This window comes from Narcine bancroftii, chromosome 7 (assembly GCF_036971445.1).
Source record: "Narcine bancroftii isolate sNarBan1 chromosome 7, sNarBan1.hap1, whole genome shotgun sequence".
NCBI classification, from domain to species: Eukaryota; Metazoa; Chordata; class Chondrichthyes; order Torpediniformes; family Narcinidae; genus Narcine; species Narcine bancroftii.
The window spans coordinates 156,055,495-156,076,528 of record NC_091475.1 but is presented as its reverse complement, the minus strand read 5'-3'; the positions used below and the strand labels follow the sequence as shown (position 1 = coordinate 156,076,528).

The 21,034-nt window shown below is 37.3% G+C and overlaps 1 protein-coding gene across 12 annotated transcripts in view; it reads right to left on the bottom strand.

The window, feature by feature from the left end:
* The window catches only part of sytl2a (synaptotagmin-like 2a), a 146,506-nt gene that overhangs the window by 3,163 nt on the left and 122,309 nt on the right, over positions 1 to 21,034 (bottom strand). For 11 of the 12 annotated variants that reach the window (XM_069890948.1, XM_069890945.1, XM_069890949.1 and 8 more), the window contains 10 exons: positions 18,323 to 18,415; positions 17,752 to 17,805; positions 16,945 to 17,033; positions 15,127 to 15,240; positions 13,087 to 13,256; positions 11,278 to 11,380; positions 7,276 to 7,437; positions 5,244 to 5,328; positions 5,076 to 5,166; positions 49 to 254 (listed from right to left, as the gene is read on the bottom strand). In XM_069890948.1, the coding sequence (XP_069747049.1) occupies positions 49 to 254; positions 5,076 to 5,166; positions 5,244 to 5,328; positions 7,276 to 7,437; positions 11,278 to 11,380; positions 13,087 to 13,256; positions 15,127 to 15,240; positions 16,945 to 17,033; positions 17,752 to 17,805; positions 18,323 to 18,415 (1,167 nt within the window). The remainder of the gene's footprint in view (positions 1 to 48; positions 255 to 5,075; positions 5,167 to 5,243; positions 5,329 to 7,275; positions 7,438 to 11,277; positions 11,381 to 13,086; positions 13,257 to 15,126; positions 15,241 to 16,944; positions 17,034 to 17,751; positions 17,806 to 18,322; positions 18,416 to 21,034) is intronic. The other variant, XM_069890944.1, reaches the window with a different exon arrangement.

The window sequence follows — 21,034 nt, the reverse complement described above, 5'->3', positions numbered from 1 at the left end:
GTGGATAATATTGAAATTCAAACTATTTAAAATCTTAGAAGCTATTACCTGTGCCATAGCCAATCCTCAGTCCTCCAAGGAAATGATTTACCAATTTATCATGGTCCCAGACTGAGAGTTCAATACATGCATCTTTGAGGTCACCAGGCCCAAAGCCATCATAAACCATGGTATGATTGAAATTGGGATTTCTAGTTTTCTTTATAACCCGAGTCTTCTGACGGCTTTTACTGCTCGTGTCTGGAAGAATGAAGCTGTAGGGGGAAAAAAAACAATTGAAACAAACTTAAAACATAAGTTTCAAAAATAAATTGATTTTGGCATGCACATAATTTGCAAATTGCAAAAAACTAACTTCCAAATTGCAATGATCTGACGAAGTCATCAAGTTTGATGATTGTCACAAAAAGCAACATACCAAAAAATCCAGAGATCTTTCTTCTAAGGAATATAAGAAGAACTTGGACTCGATTTGGATGGAGCACAAAAAAGATTTATTATGATAGCCCTAGCTGTAGCAAAAAAATGTATTATGTCAACCTGGAAATTAGAAGATAGCCTGACAATATAGCAATGGTACATAGAAATGAATAAATGTATTCCATTAGAAAAAATAACATATAATTTAAGAAATAACATCACAGTATTCGAACAAATTTGGGAACCGTACATGGAACACAACAGATAAGTCCTACCGCGGACCTCCACCGCCTAAAATGACAGAAGGAGAAGAAGACGAAATGAACTGACCCAATGTGTAAAAGTAGAAGACACAAATTTCTTGTTTACTTTCATTGTGTGATGACATTGTTTAATGGGTTTAATGTATCATATAGGTTGAACGTTGAGTGGGTGGGGAGGGGGGGGGGTGAAGGAGGGAGGGAAGGGAGGGGGGAAAAAAGGGAAGAAAATGACACTGTGTATATTCAAGAGGGAAATGTTTGTGTGTATTTTGGTTAGTATGGTTCATAGTGTGAAAAATTAAAAAAAAATTTTTTTTAAAGTTTGATGATTGATTAGCCTTTGGAACCAGCTCTCAGCCAATTAAAGATCCACGCTGCCTAGCTTTAGTGGAAAGAGGTTAACAACTTACCACTGGACTGTTCGCATTTCTCCACTATATATCAGCAACAAAAATTGCTGCATGAAAATTACAGTTCCAAAGTTGCAGTCAATATGATTTCAAAAACCCTGGTGAATATCTACAGATGTGTGATGGAAAGTGTGCTGACCAGGTGCACACAGTCTGGTATGGGACACCAATACCCCTGAGAGGAAAGCTCTGCAAAAGGTAGTGGACACAGCCCAGGACATCCCCACCATTGAGAACATCTACAGGGAATGCTGCCATCGGAGAGCAGCAGCAACCATCAAGGATTCACACCATCCACCACATGCTCTGCTCTCACAGCTACCATCAGTTAAGAGTCACACCATCAGGTTCAGGAACATCTGCTACTCCCCCACCATCAGACTCCTCAACAAACAAACTCAAGCAGGAACTCATTTAAGGACTCTTACTTTTTCAGTTTGTTTAATACAAAGATAAAAAAAAAATCAATAGTCAGTTTGTTTACATGTATACGTATCTTGAGTACAGTTTTTTGTACTAGCAATAAACGGTAATTTTGGCTCGCCCTCAGGAAAAAGAATCTCAGGGTTGTATGTGAAGTCATGTTTATACTCTGACAATCAATCTGAACATTGAACTATTCACTATTTTCCTTACTCTCCTTCATCCTTCTCTTGTGAGTTCAGATGAAAACAAGGAAAGTTTCTATGAGGACCTAGACCAGACTATTCGGACAACCTGTCAGCAACAAACTTGTCATCTTGGGCCACTTCAATGCTCGGGTGGAGATAGTGACAACTAGGACAGAGTCCTTGGGGGGCATGGAATAGAAAAATTAAACAGTAATAACCTGCTGCATCATTAACATGATATTCCTGTGCATCATTAACATGATATTCAGACTTGCAAACAAGTACAAAACAATTTGAATGCATCCCTATGTCCAAACACTGGCACCCATTTGACTATGTCATAGTATGCCAGCGTGACCTTCAAGAAGTCACCATCACCCAGGTCAAGCAAAGTGCTGAGTGTTGGACAGATCACAGGCTGGTTCAGTCAGTCCTCAATCTGCACATATCCCCTTTGCATCATAAACAATCATAGACTCTCAGAGTGTCATTCAACGTTGACCGACTGCAAGGTCCAGGTCAAGTCCAACATTTTCAAGATGTACTTTAATGAAAAACTCTCCAGCAATTCACCACTTGTGGGAACCTGTTCTGAAAAGTGGAAGCAGTTCAAAGATGTTGTCACATGAACTGCAACAACTATACTTGGAATGAAAACCCAAGTTCATCAAGATTGGTTTGATGAAAACCACGAGACCATTTCAGCAGCCCTTTGGGCCAAGGACAAGGCCAATACAGATTGGCAAAATGACCTCAATGTCTCAAAGAAAGACAAGTTTAAGCATCTGCAGTCTAAAGTACAGGTGGATCTGTGAGAAATGAGGGACAAGTGGTGGCAGAGAAAGGCTGAGCAGATAGGGCTATGCTGACATGCATGCAACCAGAGAGTTTTCATGGCCTTTCTAAATCAGGATTCTCCCCATTGCTGTCATCAGATGGGTTGAGCCTGATCAAAGACCAGGAAATACTGAAAAATTGTTGGGCTGAATACTTTTCCAACCTACTCATTAGGCCATCCACAGTTGATTCTGATGTCTTACAGCACACCCCTCAGTAGCTTGTCCTGGATGACCTAGGCCCATTGCCCTCTACTGATGAGATCAATAAAGCGATCTCTCAGATAAATTCAAATAAAGCAACAGGGCAGGGTGCATTCCTGCCGAGATCTTCAAAGCTCTAAGCTCAAACACATTGCAGGCGTTCCAAGATACCCTGGAAGACATCTGGATCACAGAGGAGATGCCTGATGACTTCCACAATGCCAATGACTTCTGTCATGCCCTTTACATCATGGCTCTCTATAAAAATAAAAGGAGCAAATCAAACTGTGGAAACCACAGGGCTATCTCATTTGTCTATTGCAGGCAAGAATTCCGCCTGCATCCTCCTGAACAGACTTGTCACTGTCTCAGAAAGGAATCTCCTGGACGTGCAGTGCAGCTTTTGGCCAGAACGGAGTAGAGTGGGTGTGATATTTGCTGTGAGACAAGTTCAGGAGAAACACATCAAGCAGAACAAGCCTCTTTACTCTGTCTTCATTGATTTGACAAAGGCATTTGTCACTGTAAACAGGGAGGCTCTCTGGATCATCCTGAGATGTTACGGATGCTCAAGGAAATTCGTACAAATGATTCAGCTGCTCCATGACAGGACAGGTTCTCTGCAGTGGTGATAACATCAGCTGCATTTGCCATTTCTAATGGGGTGATGCAAGGCTGTGTACTAGCCACAATCTTGTTCAATCTGTACTTTACTCTGTTGTCACATGCTGTCCAAGGTCTGGAGGAGGGAGTGTACATCAGGTATCTGTTGGATGGGTCTCCTTTTGACCTTCGCCACTTGAATGCATCTACCCAGTCATTCAAGAAACCCTTTTTGCTGATGACTGTGCGCTCTTGGCGCACAAAGATAGTGATCTGCATTTAAAGCTGAACAAATTCTCAGATGCTGCTACGGTCTTTGGCCTAACCATCAACCTGAACAACATCAGTCCATGCCAAACACCAACACCAGGGAACCAAAAATCATTGTTGATGACATCCAGCTGACAAATGTAAACAGCTTCAAATACTTGGGGAGCATTATCTTGAGAGATGGGTCTTTGGGCAAAGAAATAGACTCCAGGATCATCAAGACCACCTAGGCTCTGGGGAGGCTGTGTACCAGAGTGCTCAATCAACACCATGTCCACATCTCCACAAAACTGAATTTCTGCAGAGCTGTGGTCATCTCTCCTCTATGTAAGATCTAGAATCTAGACTCTATACCAACGTCACATCAAGCAACTGGAGAAATTCCACATGCGCGTCATCCGTTCCATCCTTGGCCTCCGTTAACAAAACTGTGGCTCCAACCTGGAGGTCTTGGGTTGTGCAAAGTTGACCAGCATTGAGACCTTGATCATCAGAGGCCAGATGCAGTGGGTGGAACGTGTCATCAGAATGGACGACCACCATATGCCTCACCAGCTGCTTTATAGTGAACTGATGACCAGAAGGACACCTCAAGGTTGTCCACTCGAGCACTATAAAAACACTGTGAAGGAAACCCTACACAACTGTGGCACTCAGCCAAGAGAACTAGAAGCTGCGGCTGCTGACAGGTCCCGTTGATGAGCCCTGTGCGATGAAGCCTACACCAGTTTTGAAGATAGGTGCTGCCAAAAACTGGTGTAAGGCCAAGAACAGCATCACAGAGCAGTAGCCACCGTTGTTACAACAATGGACTTCCAGTGCCACATTGTGTTGGACTTTGGACTTCCAGACTGGGACTGCAAAGTCACCTTCGTGTTCATAAATGATCCGCACAACAACGTCTTCTTCAAACCAAAAGATAACCAATAATAATTTTTCTTAGATAATAATTACCATTCATCAAACTATATTGCTAAGTGCACTGGAAATCCCTCATTATTTCAAAATATAGTGCATTTTAAATTAAATATAAAAATATTCAGTTTCTAGCAAACCAATTTCCAAATGATTAGATAGAAACTGAACTACATGTTTTAATGCATTGTGTTCTGAGAATGTGTTTAAAAAGTTATTTTAAAATGTTTCTTCCCTAATAATTTAACATCTGAGAGGTTTTTTTTAATATTATAGGCAGTTACACGAGTTTGATAACATCTCAGCAACAATTGGATAACAGCAATCCCATTGAACTCTACCCAAAAGAAATTGATATTCATGTCAGAGATGGTTATCTCCTTAAGACCATTGGTCTTTTGCTTTCTTATTAGCACAAATTTAAAGGCCTTCAACTTTGAAAGAATGAAAGAAGTATTTGAAAATATTTTCTAAAAATTGCTTAGAAAGTAAAACATAGAAAAGATGTATACTAATTGTGCAATAGAAAAAAAATTTTATTACCATTTTACAAATGGATCCAAACGATGTGCCCTAACTTGTGGTAAATTATTGGCTTCCTTCACCCAAATCTGAACTTCGCCTGTTTTTTTCCCTGTGTGTAAAAATATTAGTAAGCATACTGATTCAGTACCATTAACAGTAAATGATCAAAAGTGAAAGATAAAATACCTCTGTGTTTCTGTGGTATGTAACGGAAAGCCACTTTTAAAGTACCTTTGTTATCCATTGTGTAAGGCGACACTGCATGCAAAGACTTATGAGCAAGAAAATTAATTTGGTCAACATTTTAAATAACATATTTGCCATTACTTATCAAAAACTCTGTTTATGTACTTCATTAAAAATGATCATAGTCATATACACACAAGGTATTTTTTTTAAAATTGCCTTGCAGTGCAAAAGTGCAGCATTAATGTGTTTTTAGCTCATGGAGCTATGTTAAACTTCTGGTTCTCTCTCTGCATTTTACCTCTTCCTTACAAAAGGAGTAAAAGAGATGGTCTTTTCTTGGTTCTAGCTATCTATCCAACCATTTCAAAAGCATTTCTAGTTCAGTATTTTTCCTCCAGTTCTACAGAGTTACCTCAGGAATCCATCAAGAGTTTGCTCCTTTTCTTTCTCATTTGTACTTTCAGCACAAGAAAACAAAGGGATTGATTGATTCAGAAGGGGAGAACAGAGTACAAGAGTAAACTTGGAGAACATAAAACCTGACTATAAAAGCTTCCATTGATATATGAAGAAAAATAATTAATGAAGACAAATGTTAGTACCTTTCAGAAAGAAACTGGGAAATAAAGAAATGACACCTTGCTTTTGTCTCCACAAAAGGCAATATAAATAATTTGTCAAAATGTTAGGGGATCATGGGGTCTCATGATAAGTAGGAATTAAACTAAATCAAAAAAGAGAAACTACTGGAATTTAGGACCAATAATCACCAAGGCCTGATAGTTTGCATCCCAGAAATTTTAAGGAACGGTTCCTAAAAATAGTGGACAACTATTTTCCGACATTCTTTTAACTCTGCAACAGTTCCAGTAGATTAGAGTAAAGCAAATGTGATCCACTTTTTTTTTAAAAAGTCGAAAAAAAACAGGCAATTGTACCAGTTAGTATAACAATGGCTGCAGGGAGCATGCTAGAGTCAATTAGAAAATATATATTTGCAGTGAAGACAGAATGTAGTCACAATATCAACATGGATTTGTGAAAGGAATATCTTGTTTGACAAAACACAGAAATGCTGGAGGACCTCAGCCAGTTTTGCAGCATCCACAGTTGGTAAAGATATATTACAGAAGTTTCAGCCCTGAGCCCTTCCTCAAGGTACAATGACTACAATCACAGCATCTGCATTAAGTTTGACAAGTCTATTAGGAATCTAACTGGCAGTATAGATGAAGGAGAACTAATGGACACGATGAATTTGGACATGCAGAAAACATTCAATTAGGTTCTACAGAAGAGATTAGTGTATGCATTGATAGTTATTTCCCAAAATTATTTATATTCTGGAATAGTTCCAGTAGTTTGGAGATTGGTAATGTAATTGCGGTATATTTTAAAAAAAGGAGGGAGTGAGAAAATAGAACTATGGATATAGGTACAATGGAATTGACAATCAGGAGCTGCTGTGGATGGCTGACAGGAATCCATTTTCTGATCGATACCACAGAGATCAGTGCTGGGATCCAATCTACTCACAAGATATATTAATAATTTGGATGAGGGAATTAAATTCTCCAAGATTCATGGATGAAACAAAGCTGGGTGGGAAGGTGAGCCATGAGGAGGATGCACAGAAGCTCCAGGTTGATTTGGACAAGAGAATGAGAAAATACAGTATATACTGATAAATGCAAATTATCCACTTTGATGGCAATAACAAGAAAGTTCATTATAGTCCAAATGGTGATAGACTGGGAAAAGGGAAGGAGCAATATGACCTGCACCAGCCACTGAAGATACGTGCCCAGGTGCCACAACAAATTAAACGCTGGCCTTTATCGCCAGAGTTTGACTACAGCAGCAGGGATGTCTTACTTTAGTTGTACAGGGCTTGCTGAGATACACCTTGGGTATTATGTGCGGTTTTCATCACCTTGTCCAAGGAAGTGACCAATATTTAATTCTGAATTAATATTTCAGATATACACCAATTTAACCATACATTTTAAATTATTTCTCAATAAATTACCCTTGGTTTCAGGTTGTACCATTCCATTTGCTTATTGTTCCAATTCCACTTATCCAATTCCATCACTACTTCACCAAGAAAACTGTTTCGTCCAAATGTGTCATTGTGCCAAACAGAAAGGTTCAAAGTTTGAGCCATCAGGACATTTTTTTCCACTTTATACTGTAACATGAGAAATTCAGAACATAATCAGAATGGAAACAAAAACAAACATTTATCATGAACAGTTTTTTTTTGAGGGTCACTAATGTGTGGACACTCAACATCTCCTCACTTGTCAGGAAGGTTCAACTGCTACTGCACTTTCCGAGAAGCGTCCTGGCCAACTGCATTACAGTGTGGTACAGTTGATGAGGGAATTGGGTCGGAGGTCAATCCACAGATCTATGACTGGCAGAGAGGATCACTGGAGTATTCCCCCCCCCCCCCAAATCAATGTGATCTACCGGGATTGTTGTCTGAAGAGGGTGTGCAAAATCATTGAGGACCCTTTCCACCTTGCACACAGCATCTTTCAGCTGCTCCCATCAGGGAAGAGATACAGAGGTATCAGAGCCAGGCTGAGGAACAGCATCTTTCCAAGGGCAGTAAGAATGCTGAATGACCAAAGGAACTGCTCACACCGGCCATCCATGACTCTCTTGTTCATGGAACAGTATTTATTTGTACAGATGAATACTTGAATTGTTTGTCTGTATGTGCATTATGTCTGGTTGTATGTCTGCGTATTTTGCACCAAGGGCCAGTTAATGCTTGTTTACCACTTAATGGCTATTCATTAAAATATGCATCGTATTCTTAAAGCATTTGCATGTTTAGTGCCAATTAATTTACAACTGAGTTTCAAATTTGCTGAGTAGGATATCAGTTCTGTTCAATTTAGAGATAAAATAACACAAGGTAGGAGCTGGAGTCTGGCATTTAACAAGATTGTATTTGCTCTGGCTGTGGATTTGGCTCCTTTTCCCTGCCCATAATCCTTAATTCCCCTACTATGCAAAAATCTCTCTCTACTGTGTCTTAAATGTATTCAATTAGACAGGTTCTATTGCTTCCTCTGACAAAGGATTCCACACAGATTCACTACTCTTGGGAAAAGTTGTTCCTCTTCTTCTCCATCCTAATTCTACTCCCAGAATATTTCACGCTATGGAACCGGTGCGGACTCGAAAGGCCAACATGGCCTTTTTCCGCTCCGTTAATGGTTATATGGTTAACTGCAACTAATGTGAACAAATTAAGTACTCCATGCGCTATTATAAAAAAAAAGTAGTTTCCGCACATTTCACAATGACCACACAAAATGGACCCAAGTATTGTTATGCATTCTAAAAGGGTTTTTTTTTGTGTTTTGTTTTAGGTTTCATGATAATACAAAACAGGTTAGTTTTCTGGTCAAGTGGGAATAGAGTGGATCTTTTCCCAGACCCTTTTATTTCATTATATGCCCACCTTGTTTTCCCGGTTTAATATTAAAAAGGCCTAAACTGAGACAATATCTTCCCTCCAGCAAAGATCGTGAAGCCATGAGAAACAGGTACAATGGCAAACCAGGCCATACTGCAGCAAAAATTCAACCACAACACCAGAAGCACAAAAAATTAAAAATATAATCGTAAAGAGTGCAAATTGAAAGAAAAGGAGATATTCTACCTCCATCATAGCATGTATGGGCTACAACTCCTCAGAGAGACTCTATTTGGACTCGCAGGGAGTAAGATCAGAATCGAACACAGCAGAAATTCTGCTGAAATTGTGAACATTAATTTTCAAACATCTACTATTAATATTCCATCCAAGTTAGAAAGTAAATGAAGATGTCCCAGGATTATTCATCTAGGGGACAAAATCCTCCATTCAAAATCACAACACCTTCCAAATTGTGTACACAATTTTAGCACAAGTAACATCCTCATTTTAACTCAGTATAATTAATTAGTCTGGTATAGCAAACACCCAACAGAACTAAAACATTTAACTCCTGAATCCTGTTCCAACATTTTATTAATGCATAGCTAATTTGTATCTCCAATCATCTACCTTACTTTGTCCCATACAAAAGTCCATGGAGCTATTGGGAAATTCCACAGATTTAATGTCTTTTTAAGGATGATAACTCCACAATCATTATTGAGAAAAACATTCTTAAAAATTCTTAAATAAAAACATAAGAGGCAGGTTATGTTGCATCAATGCAGAAAAGGCTAAGCTTTCAGATCAATATTTTGATGAAAATTAATTGATCTGAAATGTTTCTTGTTTCACAGATGGTATCTAATTTTCTGGTTACTTTCAACATTTCTTGTTTATATTAAGGTTTCCTCAAACTATTGAATTTTGCTTTTGTTAAGAAAATATTACCTGATTTCACTCCAAACGAACACAAATTAGCCCCTTGGTTTCAGATTTTCCAACCTGATAAAATAGTTTAAGAACACAAGAAACAGAGTAGAACCAGGCCTCATGGGCCATCCATCAAGCCTATTCTGCTGTTCAGTAAAATCAGGATGAATTTTATATCAGCTTCTCTTAGTTCTACAAACTCACTTGACTTAGTCCTGAATATGAAAATAGACCAATTCCAAAGGTAGTCTGAGTCCATGAAAAAGAGTTGTAAACTCTAGAGACCGTCATGCAGTGGAAACAGCCTCCCAGCACAAATCAAAGAGATCATGTTTTATTCTTCCAAGCTTACAGGTCTATTCTGCCTTAACACATGACAACCCTCTCATCCTAGGATTCAATGAAGTGAACTTTGGGTACAGACCTATCTCAGGTCATACAATGAAATTTAAACTAAATGCAGCACTCCAAGTTTGGGCTACCAAAGATCACTGTATTTGCCACAAGACTCATTTACTCCCATTCTAACCCACGTGAAAAGGCCAAAATAATTGCTTGTCCCACTAATTAATTTTCTTGTCCCTGCAACTTCTTAACATCTTCATTAATTCATCACATCACAATTTAACCACTTCTCAAACCTTTGGAATTTAAAAGCAATACAAATTATGTTTATGAAAACAACGTTAAATTTTCAGAAATTCATAAGTTCCTTTTATTGTCACATAATAAAACATAAAAATGTAATATGCATGATATACTTCAACTTTTGTCTGCCGCAAGGCAAGAGTCGCCATGAGCATTGCCCAGCACCCCTAACAATAAGAGAAAGGGAAGTAAATGAGAATCCCTTCAGAGATTCACCCCCAGGAGCCTCTGCAGCCACACAGACTCCTGATCAAGCTATTGGCACACTGAGTTCCAGGTCTAAACCACCGATACAATCAGGAAGTCTTCAGCACCTGAGCCTTTCTTGCCCTTAGATACTTGGCTCCCATGAGTCAATCTCTAGCAAGCCACAGCCTGTGCGGGTCCTTCAGCCGCTAAGTCTTTCACTGGTCTGCTGCCATGATCTCCTTCTCTGTAGGGTCATCTCCCATGCTTCTCCATCTCAATAAGGAGAGTGGTGGGGGTCTTCTCCCCATTTGTCCCTGGTGCCAGCCCACTGCTCCCCCAGTTTCCAACTCCTCATGGTACACTGCCCAACCAAAGTGCTACCATTTTGGGCACAGATCTCAGTGGTTGCAGGATTTTAAAAACAAATAACGTTGCCTCCTTGAAAGTCTGCATGAAGCCGTTGGCATCATGACCAGCAGTAGGATGTTGCGGAGCAGTGCTGCGTCTCTGCTTCCCCCCTCCCCCGCATCACTCTGGTATTTTCAATATAATCCAGACAAAATACATCTTATCAAAAGTGTAGGAAGGGTGGTATCACAATTGTCACATTATGAAATTTGCTTCTGATATTTCAGTGGCAAATATATTTATATAACCTGAAGGTTTTCTAATGAATAATCATTGGAAGAGCTGTATTCAAATGAGAATATTTAACTTCAATTAATTATTGATTTATATTCTAAATTAAATGCTACAAAAATATGAAAAGTAGTTGTTTTTTTTAAATAACTAAATGAAGAGCAGAAATATGCTCCCCCTTACCCTTAATATTTCATTGTAGACTGGATTCAAAGTTTTCTTCTTCACTGATGTTTTCTTCTTACCAAGCTTAACTCTATCTGGAAGCAGGTAGCTCTTCACATATCTAAAGGAATTGGACATTTATAATGAAATGCAATTGAATTGGGCAGATCACGATGATTTTGCTTTAAAACTGCTTGAACTTGGAATTCAATTTTCCCCATTCTTAATTTGCAAATGAAGAAAGTCACTTGGTCCATTATGTTTGTATTGGAGGATTAAAACCATGTACCCAGATGCTTTTTTGCTTATGTGGAACTGACGACACTGGGTCCACACGCAGGTCACCTTACTTTCAGAACTAGCAGATGTAATTAAACTCAGCCATGGGGACTTATCTGAAGATACACTTTGAAATGGAATTCCACTGTGAGGCCCAGGGAAAGCAGTTGTCAAATGCAACACTCTGAAATTGACGAATTGGTCACAACCTGTCTTGCTCGAGAAGTTTTAATAAGTCTTTGTATCTACGAGATAAACCAGGAAATCATAACATCCTGGTTCCATAATAATTAATCTTCTAAATCGTAGAATGTAATGTTCAGTTTTGATTTTGACTGACAAATATTAGAAGGAGTAGGCGCATGATTAATTGTTTTTGGGGTATATAAGCCTGTGGTCCTGCTGCTGAAGTTTAGACTCTCCGAGGGGTGGGAACACCCCTTGTCAAGAAGGAAGAACAGCCAGAGTTCGAGCAACGTCCCAGTCGGGGGAGGTGGAGAAGCTGCTACCAGCGCCCTGACAACCTACTACAAGTGTGCAGTCGTTGCCTCGCTTCGGCAGTTGGGACCAGTCCAAGCGTTGATAAGTATAGTTGGGAAGGGCTTGCATATTGTAGTGTGAAATCAGCTTTTGAATTAGTAATAAACATTTGTATAAACTGAACTGCTCTCGGTGTGTGTGTCTATTTTCTTTCGGTAGCTCAAACACTGTGACCAATCTAAAATGAACAAAATGAGAGGTATAAGTTTACCCAAGACAATGTTTCATCCACTTCATGAGTTACATTCAACTTTGCATCTAATTGTTTAAGACTCAGGATCTATGTCTCTGCTCCAAAGCAATAATTTTTTTTAAAAATCACAACCCGATTCTTAAATATACATTTTACCAGCCTGAATTTGTATCCCCTATACTCAATTTAATATTTGTTTTACCTTTACTATTCCAGTATTATTTATAAAAATATAAATAATTTCTTTATAAATTGTCTTTATAAAAATTACTTTGTATCACTCTTCTAAGGATGAAAAGCACATCGAGTCATTTTCGGCTTTTATACTAGAGAAGTGGATGCACGTTCTGCTTTGTGCTACACCTTTTATTTGAACATCATTTCAGTGACCGCAGCCGTGTCTAGGTGTGGTTCTTGTATCTTTGTTTAATTTCTCTTCAGCTTTGTGGAGCAACTTTCATCATCAGATGAAACATAATATCCAACAGTTCATCGGCCAATTAGCTGACAAACGTGGAGCAGCGGTATTAAATTGTAATGCACTAAATCCTAATTACTACTCGTCATTGGTTGGAAATAATGATGGTAGTTGGGGCTCTCTGGTCAATAATGTGCCTCTCTTAGGCACATTATTGGGGTGTTGCCACTCAATTTTTTAATTTTATATTACTTGATTTCAAATTTATCTGTTATTATTCTACTCATTCAACATATTTTATCAATAGACCATCACTGAGGTCAAGCAGCATGCATGAAATAGAACAGAAATAACGCAGAGAGGAATAAATAATGGGGAAGAGAAATAATATACTAACGGATCAGATCGATTTTTCTTCTCATCAACAGCAGCAAGATCTGAACAACGTACAACAAATATGTGGAATTCCTTCAACTTGTCGACATAATCCAATGAAATTTGAATTTTCCCTCTGACATCAATGTTTCCAAAGTCACCACTATAGATGCTCATTATACTCCCACTAACCTGTTAGGAATCAAACAGTTCATAAATTAAATACCAGGATTATATATTTACACAAGAAAATATTAAGCAAATTTAGCTTTACAGGTTTTTCATCCATTATTCCTTCAGCAAGTTTTGCTGCTGAGTAAGCATCTCCTTTGGAACTAAGGATGACATTTTAAATAATGAAACAAGAATTCCAATATTGAACAGAAAAATAACATCATGGTATTCTAGAAAATACATTTTCAAGGGGGAAAAGGGTAACATTGTGAACACTTGGCATATCCTTCTGCATTTTGAACAGTCTTGTCTATCCAATAGAAAATATCTTAGAAATTTTCAGATACAATAATTAAACTTAAATAGTCTGTCATTTGGTTTTTGAAGTGATCAAACAGAAATAAAAAGTGCAAGCTGACTTTTCAGCTAAACAAAAATTTTTTTAAAACTACTGATGTTGGGATCTCGTGCGTGCCTTACACAAAAGAGCCGGAAAAACTCAGCAGGTCACGCAGCACCCCACATTTTTCATTACTGTCAATTATTTGTTTTCTAACGAAACTCTCAAACCTGATTTTGGGACCAAGCTCCTCATTAGTTTTTTTTAAATAGATCTTTTCTATAAAACATGATAGCTGTACTTCTGCATGATTAGTTAAAAATGCTACCAATTATATGTATAAGACAGTGAATTTATGCAAATTAGGTATGACACCAAACAGAATTATTTCTCAAAGGTGCTATTTATTAGTACACACAAACAGATAAGAATGGGATAAATGCAGATGCCTTGCTTCATAGTGTGACATTATTGCAGTGAATCAAAAGGTTTGGCAGCTAGTAAGCAGAAGGTACACAAGGGTATTAATGATATGAACAGCTACATCACAGGCCTGCCAGTGACCATTCGAAACATTTCAGTGGTGGGTTTTTCCCACACATCCTTGTCATTCTACACAACTAGTGAAAGATGGGAAAATGGTGGGAAAGAGCTATCCTGTAACTACAAGTCTTAAAGAGTTAAAAGGTGCAAAAGCAAAATGTACTCAATATTAATGTGAGTTTTCTCCAACCTGTGGCATTCTCCACCAATCCCAAATAAATTTTGATGATGCCCCTCTGGAACAGTGGTGAAAAATTAGAGCAAATGGGCAAAAATCCATACAGATATTGGAGAGATCTTGGACTGAATGTCCATACTCTGACCAATGAAAGTTCAGGAATGTGGGGTGCTGCAAAATATTTAAAAATTAGGAAAAAACTCTTTTAAAAGTACCTTATTATTGGTAAAAATGTCCAAAAACAGGAAGATGCATGTATGGCTGATTGATTATGTTTGAAAGAAAGGTTTCAGTTCCATGGGACAGATATTGCAGGAAGAAATTATGGACTACAATTAATTAAATATATTTACACGAGGGGAAAGGTTTCATAAGGACTAGGATTACCATTAATCTTGCTCATAATCTTCATGAATAGTCACATGAGAATTGGAACAACAATTTTAAAACAGAAGAAACCAGACTGAGTGAGATGGAACACAAAGAAAGATTACATTAAAGATAGGCATGTAATTATCAAATTAAATCTAACAAAGATAATGGATTTTGAATTGAATAAAGAAACAGCAAACAACTTGGAGGATAATAGTGGGTTGATTCTCCCTGCTGCTGACCACTGGTTCCAAAGGAAATTCAGCCATTTGCTATTGTGGGCCCCAGACTTACATGACTGTTCATATAATGTGGGTGTACAGGATCTACAAGAATAGATGACTGTATATCCATTATTTAGCACTTCAATTAGAATTATTGAGGATCTTTTGAGAGTATAGTTAGCAAATTGTTATTTGGATAGAAAAGAGAAAGAGGTGGTGAGTTATACATACAGAGGATCTGGATGTCATGCCAGGCGAGCTGCTAATGTTTGTTAAAGAGCTTGCAATCGTTCCATGCTTGTTCATCTGGAAGCTCTGATCCGACAGTGAGTCTGCATCATCATTCTATGGAGTTCCATAATAAATCATCTGCTGTCAAATGCAGTTCAAATACCTTTGTAAAGTAAAGTAATATACTCTAAGAGTATATTACTACATATCTGGTAAACTAAAGGATGAGGTTTTACTCAAATCAAAACGATAAGGCCTAGTTCTCAATTTTTTTTTTGCTTAATCCCACGTATTAATCTTTATGCTATTCAAAATAATTAGGGCAGGTATTTCTTTAAAGTAAATTTTTTGGTACCGATTATCTTGCCTTTCTTAGTGTTGGATATTATTTGGCTTTCCAAAGTCCATAAGTAAGAACAATTTCATCTACCAATTTGGGATTAAACAGATAATGCGCAATTATATCCAAATACATTTTAAAATAACAACTGGGTGCTAAAATAAACTTTTTTTTCAGTAATTTCTCACAAATAAAACACCAGTATTATTTTATTTCATATACAAACATAATTGCTTTTTCTCCCCACTGATCAAACAGAAATCCACAAAAGGGGTTATTTTTGTCCTGAACAGATATTTATAAAAAAAAATTACACACTTTGGAGTATGTATGTGATTTCATGATGATTGTTAATTTGGTATTGTAATCTGATATTCTAACAGTAAATAAAGCTTTGTAATCACATATAATGTTTGGAAGAACCACAATTATTATTAAATCTTGAAGAAAATGTGTTTCAGCAACAACTGCACTAAAATATTGTGAGCTGTGCAATAAATTTCTTAAATTGCCATTTCAGCCACAAAACATTGCCTTTAGTGAGATACCAACTTTGTACTACTTTAGTTTTTCTGCACACAAAAGAAACTTAATTACTTGTGACTTCTAAAGTATTTGAGGGCGAGATGAAAAAATATGAATCGGGCATGGATGAAATGATAAGTTGAACAAATAAACCATTTGCTAGCACTACCTGACCCCAAAAAACACAAGGAAAATGCCTCTTGCTTCAATTTTCCCCTTCCATTTACAGCAATTTCAAGTTGCACAGAAAAACCTATCACTATGCATTTATAATGCAAATTAATTCCCATTAGATTTAGTTCTTTGCACAAATAATGGGCTAATAGTTTATATTCTGATTACAAGTATCATATGAGGATGGAGGTAATAAACAAAGAACTCGTCAAGTAAACACCAAGAATTAAATACAATCACACTTTATTTATACTGACTATACTTCCAGAGAGATTGTAGTGGGATAAAATCCATCTAGAAAAATTTCGTAGGCAATGACGGGATTTCATTAACAGTGCTGTTTCTGCTTTGATAAACTAAAATCATGAAACCATAAAAGAAACCAGTGGAGGATTGAAGACCATGCTAACATCAAGAGGTGTGAAAGGAGAGGAAGTGGGGCTTGGTTACAATTATAAATTGTTAAGTATTTGCATTTAGTTCTTTGCTTATTGCCTCCATTCTCCATGATACTTGAAGTACTTGTACCAAAATACAAATTACTCTCTTATTATTTGTGCAAAGAACTAAATCAAATGGGAATTTATTTGCATTAATAATGCATATTTATAGTTGTTTTTCTACGCAGCTTGAAATTGCTACAAGTATTTGCATTTAGTTTCTCCTCTGTAACTATACCAAAGTTTATTGCAGTGTGTGGGATTAAAGACCATCAACAGGAGTGATGAATGACTCAATTTTAAAAAAACTGCTAAAGCAGCTACCCATATTTGCCTTACCTCAGCAAGTACAGGTACTGATTGGCTCAATCTCTTCAATTTTTTTGACTGCAAAGGTGTGTTCTCTGGAGATTCTGGAAAATTAGAAACTAAACAGCAAATACAAACATCTGGTTAAAACATTCTTAATAATTTCTATTAAATAGTGTAGAAATTAAACGTACAAAAATAATTTCCAGCACATAATGTACATGATCAAATTATAGTGAATGAATTTCCAAAATACAATAACCCCATGTTACTAATTTTGATATTCTTGCAGATTTCTTATTTGCTTTGCTTTGTCAGGGGTAACAATAGAGATGTATCAGAATGTTGCAGGTTTGAAGGAAAAAGTTGAACTAACTTGTTTTTTCTTCTCCAGATCACGGAGGGGAGGGGAGAGGGGAAGCAGAAATTTATAAAACCATGAGAGGCCATTATATTATATTCTCGTCAGAACCTCTTTCAAGGGTAAAAGCATCACACATGCACATGTAATTAGCTGTCAGGCTTAGTGGTGAAAAAAAGACAATAAGGGAAAGTTAGAGAAAAAGAGGGAATGTAAGAAAGAGATAAGCAGGAAGAGGAGAAAGGGAGGAGAGAAAGAGAAAAGCAAGAGAGAGAAAGAAAGTGAGGGATAGAGAGAGAGAAAAGAGAGGGAGAGAAAAAGCAAGGGGGAAGAGAGAAAGAACGGGAGAAATCCACAGACCTTAACGCAGCCAATAGATGTTAAGCATAATAAAGCAAACTCACCATTGCTAATTTATTTGCAAGTTATTATAATTGTACAAGCTGTATATTTATCATTAAAACATATATATTTACCATCACCAGCACTGAGGACCATTTCTTTGTTCTGAGAATCCAATGCGCTTGGCACTATTGTGAAATCAATAAAAAGCTGTTCATGCATCAAACACTAGTTTAGTCGGCAGTTTAAACAAAAAAATAAAAACTATCAAGTTAGCAGTCACAATTTTCTTTAGTTATCTTTGGGAACAAAGCAAAATAAACACATGCCCATCATAATATCGTGGACCTTCTACTCACATGACTTCCACTGGTAGTAAAGATCAATAATTTGTGCACATTGAAAAGATTTTTTTTTAATACTAAACAATTTGTAGGTACAAATTAATATAATTTTGGGGTGAAGGTGGAGCTCTCTGTTCCCATTTCATAAAATAATCTGATGTGTGATTTTGCAATTTTTGTAAGGTACAGGGGGCTGAAGAAAAGCAGACATATTGTGCAGCTGCTTTGCTTTATGTGGCGAATAAAATTATTTTATTATGGATATTACTTATTTGTGACATAATGTTAAAGAAAAGTTTGTTTAATAGAGCATTGAAAGTATAGTTATAGTATCTAAATAATTAAAATACATAACTCTTACTTGATTCAATGGTATTGAGATCCTGCAGGCTTTTAGAAATTTCACTTGTATGTGGATTTCTTTTCCAAGCCACTCGAGTTGCGTCTTCGTTGTCTGTTATAAAGGAAAACATTGAAAATATTGCCAGTTTAAGAGTACTCTATTTTGTTTAATGGTGTTTAAGAAAAAAGAATTATGTGGTTTTTTAAAAATGTTTGCATCTCTGTATGAATAAGTCAGATAATTAAACATTTGATTAATCTTGAGCCCAGGGCCCTGGTACTGTAGAGCACTCACAATATTGTTAGCTCTGACAATAAAAATATTGGACCTTCTAAAGCAACTGCTGAACTGAGAACTGAATGCTTACTGAAGCATTGTTGGGGAAAAAAAAAACTAATGGGATGAATTAATCAATCAATATTTTCATTGCCTTCTTGAATTTTTGATATTATTGAGCCAGTTGATATTTTTGCACAAATTTACAATATAGTCAATTTGAAATTTGAAAAAAATAGGCCTATGCTCATCTTAATAAAGCAAAACTATCCTTCTTCCATCATTATCTCTCTGCAGTCCAACAACTTACTCTTTCTTACACGCCATCAATTCCCTTTGACTATTTATCCATTTACACACAGTAACTTACCAGTATATCATTGGGATATAGGAGGAAACCAAGGCTTCAGATAGAAACACATGGGGAGAAGATGCAGGCTCCACACAGACCCGAGGTAAAGATCAAACTCAAGTCGCTGGAGCTGTGAGGCAACAGTGCTCATTGCTGTGCACCATGCCACCATCCCCTTCAGGAACAGACTAAACTCCAAAGTGACAATTCTTGTCAAAATAAACTAGGATTCTAAAGAAACTGGTCAACATGGAAGCTTAAGAACAGTAATAATACCATTTATTAACCTGTAATTCATTGGATCTAAGCAACTCAATGCTATCTTAGCGTCAGCAAAACAGGTTTGAATCCAGTGCTGTCAGTAAAGAGTTTGTATGTTGTCCCCATGTCACGTGTGGGTTTTCTCTCTCTGATTTCCCCCACCCTCTAAAAATATCTGGGGTTAGTAGGTTAATTAGTTGTAATTGGGCAGCATGGATTTTATAGGTCATGATGTATCATTAAAATTAAAATGTTAAAAAATACTTAAATTCTTATTATCTCATCTGTTTTTTTCATTTGCACCAAAGATTTTTCAATAGCTTCAACTTATGGTTAATCTGAACCCTGGTTTACTTTAATTTCTTCAGTCATAAAGAGAGATTTCTCCAGTTAGAATTTCATCTGCCACCAAAATATTCCAAAATATACACAAATCATTCTGTGTCCAAATTAGTTCTCTACTGGAATTTATCTCCTTCAACAGTTTTGTGTTCTTAGAAAGCATCTTCATGGCTCTGGGTTCTTTGTTGCTTTCTTAGATTCCTTTTAAATGGATGAGATCCTGACCGAAAGATCTCTTTGAGATTCATATTTTCTTGAGAGTACAATGAACATATCAGGTCAGAATTAATGCTGCCTTTCAACATCCACACATTGTAACTTTCGATATTTTCACTGCAAGTGGATTTGGAAGGTGAGGAAATATCATCTTAGCAAAAAGGTGCTATTACTTCAACATGTATGCCAAAAATGCAAAGAGTTCCTGCCTCTGATATAGAAAGCCATCATTATAAGTGCAGCAGAACTGGAAACTGTACATCCCCTGAATGGGTATTAATAATGGACACATGAAAATGCTTTGAACAAATATGACTGGAAGTTTATTTGCACAGTGTCATCTGTGCACTTACCAAGATTGGCTAATTAAAATTTTATTTTTTCTTGTGAATGACATGTGATAACCATGTCAGATTGTGCCACTCAGAAAATTTGACTGGGTGTTTGTACTTTTTATACTGAAGCAATTTCTGAATCAGAAACACATGAGAAGACATCATTTTGGGTGCACAACCCCTTTTGGAGCACGGCAAGGAACTGACTTCCCTTTGTTGTGCATTCCCAGGATAGGACTACCTTCTTTCTTTTGTATTGACTTGGGGAGAAGATGGGTTGTGGGAAGGATGACTCCAAGTAAAATCCTTACCCATCAACCCATCCAACCAACCCCTACCCTGAACTTAAACAGGCTTTCCAGCAACTGAAATCCTTAGATGCCAATCCAGTGCTTGACCTTACTCAGCATAATGCCTTTAGAGCACCAGCAATTGGGACTGGGGTTCAAATCCCATGCTGCCTGTAAAGAGTTTGTATGCTCTCCCCGTGTCTGCGTGGGGTTTCCCTGGGGCTCTGGTTACCTCCCACCATTTGAGATGTACCAGGGGGTTTAGATAATTGGCTATAAATTGGGTGGCACGGACTTGTGGTCCGAAATGGCCTGTTACTGAGCGGTATGTCTAAATTTTTTTAAAAATTATTTAAAATTTACTGCTGATCCAAATCTCCATTCCCAACAAAGTGTCAAACTCTGATCTCCAGCTCTTTCATAAATTCTCAGTCTTTGATTCCTCCTTATTCCCATTCTCTCAAATCCCTTTTCCCACAACTCTTACCCAATTAATGTTATTCTGGTCAATACCCCCATCCCTTCCAAACCTTCATCCAAAGCAACTCTCAACTCCCTTCGCTCACCAGCACAAAAATAAATGGGTGGTACAGATTCCCATTTTTTTGCCAACCTCACCCATCATCAAGCACACTGTAACCATTTCCTACATACAACT